The following is a 9,739-nucleotide window of genomic DNA, read 5'->3' as shown; positions in this document are numbered from 1 at the left end:
CGATTTTTTGGCAAACCCGTAACGTCCATCATGATGTTCCACAATCAAAATAAAAATATCTTTTAGCAATAGTATCTTCGCATAATTGTATTAAACTATTGCCAAAATGGATATAAGTGTGTTGGAATGGAAGAAAGTGGATCTTTTCAATATAATCGCCGTACCATTTGTAAAAATTCCGAATACAGCAGAAATATCGTGCTACTGCTTTCCCGAATCAAAATCAAGCACTGAGGAAAGAAATATAAAATTAGTAATTTGTGATAGAAACGGAAATATTCTTACTTACTTTTCAAATTGGGATTGTATCACCTTTAAGTCTCCATCCAACCGGAAAGCTATAGCTCTTTGTTCCCTTACCAGCAATAACTGTCTTGCGACTGTCACACCGGATACCAATAATGGTATTCACATTGAAGTATTTGACCTTAATAGATTATCAAAAAAGCAAGGAGCTCCAATAATTGCCTCTGCATATACTCAGCCTTCAAGTACGCCCTTATGCCTCAACGCAGACGTCATTGACGATAAATTGTTTGCGTTGGCGATAGGATTGGGGAATGGTGATATTCTCTTGCATTATGGAAAAATCACAAAAAACTTTTCTGCAAATATTCGCCAACATACTGTTTCTGGAAACGCAGTCAATGGAATACATTTTGACTTCAAAACACAACCTTTAGATACAACTCAAATAATGTTTGTGACATGTGTTCAAGGAGTTTATTGTTTTATGTTAAAAGAGAAAAGCATAATGGATACAAAATTTGTACTTGATAATGATAAAGGTAATCTTAATTACCGCAGTGTAATGCGCAAGGCTGGAGATTGCGAATTAAATGATTCGATGTTGGTTGTGGGACGGGCAGACGCTGTTTATTGCTACACTCCTGAGGGAAGGGGTCCTTGTTTTGCTATCGAAGGAGCAAAGGAATGCCTGGCTTGGGTAGGTCATTACCTGATCGTCGGCGTCAAAAACTTTAAGCAGAATGTAACGACACTAATTGTTTTGGACACAGAAAACAAAATCATAGTTTTTCAAAAGCAATTTCAAGAATTGTTTTATATAATCAGTGAAACCAATTTTTGCTATGTTGTTACGAATTCTCGGGACGCGAATGCTTGCGACATATTAATGTTAGAACAAAACAGCATAGATGTTAATATACGTCTCTTAGTTGAAAAAAATATGTATAATATTGCTTTGAGATTGTTGCATCGAGAAGGCTATAATTCAACGCCAGAAACTGCATTGGTACGATTTCAGTACGGGAATCACTTACTTCAAAAAGGAGACATCAGTAGAGCTACTCAAGAATTTATTAAAACCATCGGTTTTATTAAACCGTATGCTGTCATTTCGAAGCTTTTATATTCCAGATACAATACCTTTTTATTAAATTACTTGTCCGAATGGAAAAAAAAGAATGAGACTTCGAGCTGTCATACAAGACTTATTGAATGCTGTAGTAAGCGTGAACAAATTAAGCATGAAATGCAGCAAGATGATTCCAAGCACTATAAAAGCCCTGCGGAAATAAACCATCATCTTTCAACCATATCAAAAATGTATTTCGCATGTAGCCTTTCCAATCAGTTGACAGTTCCAGTTGAAGAAGAGCATTTATTACATCAATTGTTAGAATATGGACCTGCATCTCTAGCAGTTGATCTCACTACTTATTTAAATAATATAACATTTGAAAATGCAAAAGAATCAAAAAATATTCTTTCTTTCTGTTCCATTTTAGCAGATCATAACGATTATTGCGCTAAAATGTTAGCTAAAATCATAGAAGCCTTTCCAGTCTGTGACGAAAAACTGTTATTTTATTTGCTGGTCTTTTATTTCAAACTCTGGCAAGTAGATAAAGTAAGTTCAAGTTTTGTCTCAGATTTTATAAAGACACATTGCTTGCGATTGGACAAAACTATCATTGTAAGTAGGCTTTATACATTTTTTAATGTGACACAAAGAATACACCGCCATCAAATAAATACAGGCACATTGCATAACGAAACAATAGACAAGTGTGATGAAAACCTTACGAAAAATAATGCAAATGTGGCTTTAAATGGAAATTTAAGTACAAGATCATTTCTCATGATGTTAAAAAGTTCTTGCTCCAATGAAGAAATAAAAGCTATAAAGATAAAACCAATATTTACGGATGGATTAATGCAAAGTGTGGTTAATTCTGCGAATGAATTAAAGTTAGTTGAGAATTTCAACGAAAAGATTAAGAGGTCGAGATCCATGCTGTCTCTCTATACAAACAATCCAATCGAGTTTCGTAATGATAAATGTGACATTTGTCATGAAATGTTAAGTACGCAGTCCATTTATTTTCTTTGTCAACATTCCTTTCATAAAGAATGCCTCAATTACAAATCGACAAAACGTAAAGAAAAGTTATTGTGTATTATATGTAAAACCAGAAATTTGATAAGTCCAAAACATTCTTCCAATTTTTGCTGTGATTCTTCAGATACTATTGCAGCACTTGCAAAAATAGTTTCTATAGGAAATAAGCTAGAAACTAAACTTATGATAGGAGGACGGCCGAAAAGCGATGGCGTTACATCTTCTAACCCCTTTGATTAAAATATAATAATTTAAAAAAAGCTAAATCTGAAATTATGTTCTTTAATTTTTAATATATTATTCGTTATAAATAAATGTACATATATCGATACATTATATGGCGCTGCCAAAGTAACCAATTTTCTATTTTAAATGTGAGGTCTTTCTTAAAAAGAAAAAAAAATTTTTCTGGCAAGCATTTTGGCACAACCAGATTCTTATTTTTCGTCATAACTGGTTTATTTTTAGGCTGAGATCCTTGTTTTTTACCTTTCCAAGAAATGTTTTTGTTTGATATACGACTGTTTCGTTAAGCTTACATATTTTTGCATATTAAACAAAAATGTAATAAACGATATATATTTAAGGTAGCATAAAATTTTCATTGCGTCGGCTTGCGATCGTGATCAAGGATAAAAATACTGTATAAGGTCGGAAACGCTTTCTTCTTCTTTCGAGTTTAGTATACCCTTTTACTATACAATAGTAAATTTCAAATTACTTAACATTTTTCCTTGGTCGTTGTCCTTGCTTTGTCATTCCTTTTTTGGTTGCTGTGTGTTCGGCGGAGCTTTGACAAAGCTCTCGATATTTCCCTGTATCCTGTATAAATCGCGAGGCTTTTAATTACTTTGAATCGATCAAGTGGGGTCAGGTTTTTAAAGCATTAGCAACAATTTCTTGAGTGCCCAGAATTTTTACAGAAGGCTTCGATGTTCCAGAAACGTTGCCATGGATTCCCACGTTGCAAATGAATTCTTGAAGATTCGGTCCTTCAAATGCTCCTCCCTTTTCGCCTGACTAGACGAATCCAGCTTTTGGACAAGTACTTGGGCGATAATGCGATTTGTTCCGTTGAGCCCATTCCGTTTATATCGCGAATAAGAGCGTTAAATTTGTACGTCAGTTCACAAAGCATTGAATATGGACCACTCTGCACTGCCCTTAGCTCCAGAATCTCAGGAATGTTTGCCTGAAATACCAAACGCCGATTACCAAATCTGTTTTGTAATAAATCCAATGCTACAGCGTAGTTGCCATCCGATAGTTCCAGTCAGTGAATGGTTTCCAGCGCAATGTCCCTCAGACATAATCGTAGGTGCTGCAGCTTTTTTATGTTGGTAAGGTCTAGCGAATTTTTGATGCTCAAGTGGGGGCACCGACGGTGCCCTATGCCGGAGTGGACGTTGCTGATGGCCACAATCACTTGTAGAAATGCCGTCAAGAAAGGTTGAGTGGGAGTGCATTTGCAAGGCGCGCTTTAAAATCTTCCCCCGAACCGAGGATTTAAGAGTCCCAAGTTTGTCACTCACTTCTGATTTCCTAAAAACTTAAGTTCTTCGTTGAAAATTTTCCGAATTTTTTGTTGTAGTTCATCGATCTATCGATCAGCTCCTACCTCACATGAAGAACGGAATCGTCAAACGAAGTTAAGACCGAACTTGACAGAAAATCCGCTAATCTTTCTGCATTGCGCTTTAAAAATGCCTCCCTGATTGCATCACCGGTAACGTGATCAGAATTTTTAGCAACCGTGGCAACAGCAACAACAACGAAACGGCAGAAACAGCGGAGGCTCTTACGGAGTCTGAGGGCGGTTGCCCGGATCGTTCGTGTTGGAATTTTGCCAGGCGGTTCTCTGGAAACGGAGACGTTGCCTTGCGGTACACAACTAAAATTCCTAACCCACGTGCCCGGCACTCAGCTCCGCAGACCGCGCCATCCAGGACCGCGGAAACGCGGTCGCGAGCAACCCACATCCACTTACGCCCGCACCAGTTTGAGGAAAGTCTAGGGTGGAACGTGTTGTTACTGATAACCGGGTGATCACGTTTGATATCAGTTTGGTGGGAAATCTGAGCCAGCCGCACGTACTTATTAGCGAGCAGACCAACAAAATCAGTTTGTGCGTTTCACTGACAAACATAATATACAGTATGTCAAGAAACTGTTTACGCACTGTGAAATATTCAACTTATTACACAGTGTGTAAACAGTTTCTTGATATACTGTATATGATTTAATAATATATATTCCTCTTGACGATACCATGGCTGATCGTCCGTCAATTATTGCAGCAGCTGCTGAGGGGATGACTGATGCTATTATTATTACTGATAGGTTTGGTGTTGTTTTCTTGGCTGCTGTCGAGCCGGTTTTTAGTCAATGAAGCAGTCATAGAAAGCTGCGGCAGTTAGACTCTATGACACTCCTGCAGCTTTCTATGACTTCTTCAATGGGGAAAAATGTGCCGTCGAAAAATGTAAGTTTCTTGGCTGTCAAAACTGAATTCAGGTAGCTATGAACACGACATACGGAGTCAGCAAAAAGAGTTATTTTATATTTTGAAGTATTAAACAGCGAAAAAAAAAACAAAGTTACGCATACAAAACTAGTCTTTCATTTTATTTAAGTTCACCAACGAATGTCGCTTCCAAGTCGGCTATCATTTTAGCATCATCTAAAGATGATTCCAAGTCCGAAGGAAACATTTTTACAGATTCTTCAGCACTGCAACAGGATGATATTAAATCAGACTTCAGATTATTGCCATTACAAATTCCTTGGGGTTGTCCTTCTAAACTCTGTGTACTGTTGATTTTTGATGAGAGCAAATGGTCATCTGATATCTCATTTATATTTTTTGTTGTGTCTTCAGCAACTAAATCTTTTGAGTAATTTTTACAAACGACTTCAAAAGGTTTCTTTTTATTCAAGGAATTGTTGTCGTAGCCAGTGTTTTTTTTATCATCGTTATTATTTTCAATTGTTTTTATGGCCGATATCAGTGGACTTTCACTATCACAGAATCTGTCTTCGGGACTATTGATAGTTTGTAACAAATCGATTCTTTTTTCCGTTTCATTTGTTGAAAAGACGGTTGTTTTCTTTAAATTGTCAGCACTTTTAAAATTTATATCCGCCTTTTGAGGATGAAGCATCAGTTCCAACAAGTTTGAACTATGACTTTGCTTAAGTGCAATGCTATTATTAAATAATCGGGATTCGTGCAAAAGATTCCAAATTATTTCAGAAGGCGTAGGACATCCATAGTTTCGTAATTTTAATAGCACTGTGAAAGACTTGTAAACTTCCAAGCGTCCGTCCCAAGTATCCAACAAGTCTGGTTCTTTGCTAGACTGAGAATGCATTTGAACACAAATTCCTAATAAGGTGTCGTGCACCGCCTGTAAGAATAAAGTTATAGACAAGATACCTTATTAACTCTCGCAAATTATACTTTCCTTTAAAAGTTGATGCTTTATCAAATGACCAGACGATAACAAAAACTGTTGTAGGCAAGAGTGTGCTTGTTGACTAAGCACACGATAGTCTTCATTACATAATGAACATTTCAGCATCGAAAATGGAGTCTCAGGTGAATGTTTCAAGTATGGTCCGCTTAGCTGGATTAAATTTATAAAATGTGTTAAAATATATTGGGAATGCGTTATACTGTTATGACGATACACATTGCAAAGCTCATTTATATAATATTTATGTATATAAATAATTAATGTTTATATAAGCAAAGAATAAATTTAATGAGCTCAAATAGAAGAATTTAGGCCGCGATGCACACTTATCCACTTATAAGGATCAGGTATAGATAATAAAATAAACGAAATTTAAACTTTAGTAGTTTAAAGTCCATGAAGCCTTCTCAAATGATAAAGATACTTAGGGTGTATATTTCTCCTGTCACTCGACCAGGATTGTTGGTTGTACAATGTATTCATTGGCTGAAACGCTGAACAGAAAATGATACAACGTGTGAACGCGGCGGAATTTATTTGCGACTGACTCTAATGACGGAAGAAACGAAAAATTTTATACATAGTTCCTTATGTCATATTCGTATGACTGAGATCACTACATACCCTTAGTATAGTTGATTTCTTATACATGTGTACATTGTTATAGAATATAGTAATACCAAAGACACTAGAATAGTGTCTAGTGTCTTTGGTAATACAGTGTTCTTATTTTCAACACAATGTACTACATAAAAAATGAACTCTGCAACGTGTTGCCATAGCCGTATTTCACTTTTAAAACAATATTTACACTTTTTTTTGAAGTTGGCCTTCGCGTTGATATATCATCAAACACTTCCTTGATAAGAGTATCCGCAATAATTTCGCAATGGCTTCCTTCTTGCAGAGTAGAGCACCATAAGGATATTACTCTGTACACCACCAGGCGCATATTCCTTAAAATGTCAAAGTTAATACCATTTTTATTTGTTGCTCATTTAAAAACAAAATTATTCGTTCTATGGAATTCTATTTGGGGATATTGATTGCAGGAGTAAAACAAGAGGAATGCTATAGTCGAAATTTACAAAACTAATAAATTATGAAAAAATATGCAATTTTTAAATATGTGGGCGTGGAAGTTTTGAGCGGTTTTAGGGGGTTAGAGTGGGCGTGGCTAAAAGTTTTCACTTCGCTGACCCTTAGACGTCGGGTAGTTCTAAGACACATATCATTTAATGTCCCCCCCACCGGTTTTTAATTGGGTTTAAATCGGAAGATGGGACTGGCCACGGCATTACCTCTATTTCATTTTTTTCTTATAGCCAATTTGCTTGTGTGTTTCCGATCATTATCCTGTTGAAATGTCAATTTTAAGGACATATGCGTTTTGGTCTATAATACCATAAATCATATGTTTCGGACTGATACCAGAGTACTCCACATACTCCGCGTTTGGAAAATATACCCGTTGTTATATATCCGTTACTCGTACAGTAAAAGGTTATACTAGATTCGTTGAAACTTCAAAAGATAAGTTGATCTGGCCATGTCTGTCCGTCATTCAGTCCGTTTGAACATCGAGATCTCAGGCACTATAAAAGCTCGAAGAGTGAGATTAAGCAGACAGATTCTAGAGACTGACACAGCGCAAGTTTGTTGGCCCATGTTAATGAAAAATGTTTTGATCATTTTTGATTTATGTAATAGTCTTGTAAATTTCTATCGATTTGCCAAAAAACTATTTTTCATGCTAACTCCAACGCCCACAAGCCACCCAAGCCTGTCACGCCCACACTTTTGAAAAATTTTCTGATCTTATTTCATATATATAAATATTTCACTTCGACTAGCTGAGTAATGGGTATCCAATAGCTGTGCAACTCGACTATATCACTCCCTCTTGTTTTTAAATTAATTTACAACATTTACAAGGTAGTACTTACAAAACTTCTTTTAAATTTGCTTCTTGTGACATTGATTTGTTTGTTTTTTCAAGGGCTTCCAATAAAATATTTAGAACAAGCCGGAAGTCCATCCTTAAGTGTGTATGACATCTATAAATCAAAGGTAAATGAATATAAAAGACAATTTTTAAAATGTAAATTACAATCTTGGAACTTGTTTAAAACCGAAAATATATCGGACCTTTTAAAATTTGCACTTTTGAAAGAATTACACGGATCTATAAGAATTTTAGTCAGGTATTCCCCTGTTCCGAAAACTCCTTCCTTCAAACATTCAGCTTGATTTTTCAAAAGTACTTTGCGCTAACTTTTGAAATGGTAGTGTTATCACATTACTTGATGTTAAATGTTAATTATCGCGACATCCGATTTCAAAATGTCATCATATTTGATTTGTAAATACATTTTTTAAGAAGTCATCGCTGAATGTCGATGAATTTGACTATGTAATACTTATTTTACAAATTAGATCTGGTATTTATTTTATTGCTGTTACTTACGTTTGAATGACAATTTCCAAAAGCTCCAATAATTTTATATGCATTTGCGGCAAAAATATCTCAAGATATGCATGATTAATTTGTAAATTTTGTTGGTGTACATGTGTATTTAGTCCATTTTGTATTAAAGCCAAGATTTGATGTACGCAAATATTTTTTTTGAAAATAAATTGTTTGCTAAAAAATGCATTGTGTTTAATTTAATTGCAGTTACATAAAGTAACAAATATTTTTCTTACCTTAAAGCAATTTTTAAATATTCAATAAGATTAAAAATCCGTCGAAAAGCTTGTGAAGTCCTTTCAAAAGGATCTTTTAGCGCTTCAAAAGTGAAAGCTCCAAAATGATTTGGTATGAAGGGGCTGCTAACTGATTCTTCAGGCATAACTATTGTTCTATTTATAATATATTGGATATTACTCAGTAAAGATAATTGAAAATCCTTCCATTCAGTTATATTATTCATATGTTCCTTATCGGAAATGCCATGAATTTTGTGTAACAAAAGCCAACATTCACCAGATTGATAAACAACTTCATCGTTTTGGTTGTCTATTAATAGTACTAATATATTTTTGATAGTTGATGCTTTAGCTTTTAATCCTTTTGGGTAATATTTTAGGCATTTCTTGATTGTGTGTAAGGCGGCAACAGTTGAGCGATTGTGTTTATATATTTCGTTGTGAGATAAGCATTCGACTACTTTATATAAATGAGCAGATGCGAATGCTTTCGACATATTACCGTCGCTCTGAATTTTGTCCATAAGGAGTGCTGAAAAGTGCAACATATTTATATTTCATACATGTTTGATATATTTCATAGAGAGCTTTTAAAACAAGAAAATTTATTACTGTGGACGGCTGCCCACGTGAGGAAGATTAGCGATAGCAGAGAGTATTAATACTGTATTTTGCTTTGTTATAAAAATAAACTAGTTTATTGTCAATAAGCCTCAACTTGGCTTTACTTTTTTCTGGCACATCGTATTTGGAATGTTTTTTTAAATTTCGTTACTAACATTTTTCCCAGATTAAAAACTTACCCATGGCGGAAAATATTAAATCACCATATAAACACAACTCAGGTAATTTGCATGATTGAACTAATAAACATGTCCATGTATGAACATTCTCTTCTAATTTAATGTTACTTTTCTTAAGGTAACATATTAAAAGTCGCAATCCAAGAGAACGTCGTCTACGGTTTTTCAGAGTCGAAGTTATGATTTGATCCATACTGATACCTATTGTTCAATAAAATAAATCATACAGTACCCATTAGAAATCGCAAAGATTTAATATTGGTGAGTAATGGAATTACATACCAAATTGAATCCCACTTAACTTATTCCAATTCTAATAAACTTTATAAATAAAGCCAACATGTGGTTAACGCTGTTATCAAATTAGTGTGCCCACCACTCAGTTA

The 9,739-nt window shown here is 35.0% G+C and overlaps 2 protein-coding genes across 2 annotated transcripts; one reads left to right on the top strand and one right to left on the bottom strand.

Annotated features, from left to right (window-relative positions):
- On the top strand, nucleotides 1-2,720 carry LOC117141679 (vacuolar protein sorting-associated protein 11 homolog). Its single transcript, XM_033305275.1, has one exon. It carries the CDS (start codon nucleotides 107-109, stop codon nucleotides 2,603-2,605), a length of 2,499 nt encoding a protein of 832 aa, XP_033161166.1. The 5' UTR covers nucleotides 1-106; the 3' UTR covers nucleotides 2,606-2,720.
- Nucleotides 2,721-4,967: 2,247 nt separating this feature from the next.
- LOC117141680 lies at nucleotides 4,968-9,739 on the bottom strand. The gene is made up of 8 exons (XM_033305276.1): nucleotides 9,636-9,739; nucleotides 9,354-9,554; nucleotides 8,548-9,082; nucleotides 8,309-8,485; nucleotides 7,788-7,898; nucleotides 6,653-6,797; nucleotides 5,830-5,991; nucleotides 4,968-5,772 (listed from the first exon to the last, which is right to left on the bottom strand). The coding sequence occupies exons 2-8, from the start codon at nucleotides 9,544-9,546 to the stop codon at nucleotides 4,990-4,992; spliced, it is 2,106 nt and encodes a 701-aa protein (XP_033161167.1). The 5' UTR covers nucleotides 9,547-9,554; nucleotides 9,636-9,739; the 3' UTR covers nucleotides 4,968-4,989.

This window comes from Drosophila mauritiana, chromosome 3L (genome assembly GCF_004382145.1).
Source record: "Drosophila mauritiana strain mau12 chromosome 3L, ASM438214v1, whole genome shotgun sequence".
Lineage (NCBI taxonomy): Eukaryota > Metazoa > Arthropoda > Insecta > Diptera > Drosophilidae > Drosophila > Drosophila mauritiana.
Note: the sequence above shows the minus strand (reverse complement) of the source record. Positions and strands in the feature narration are given on the sequence as shown.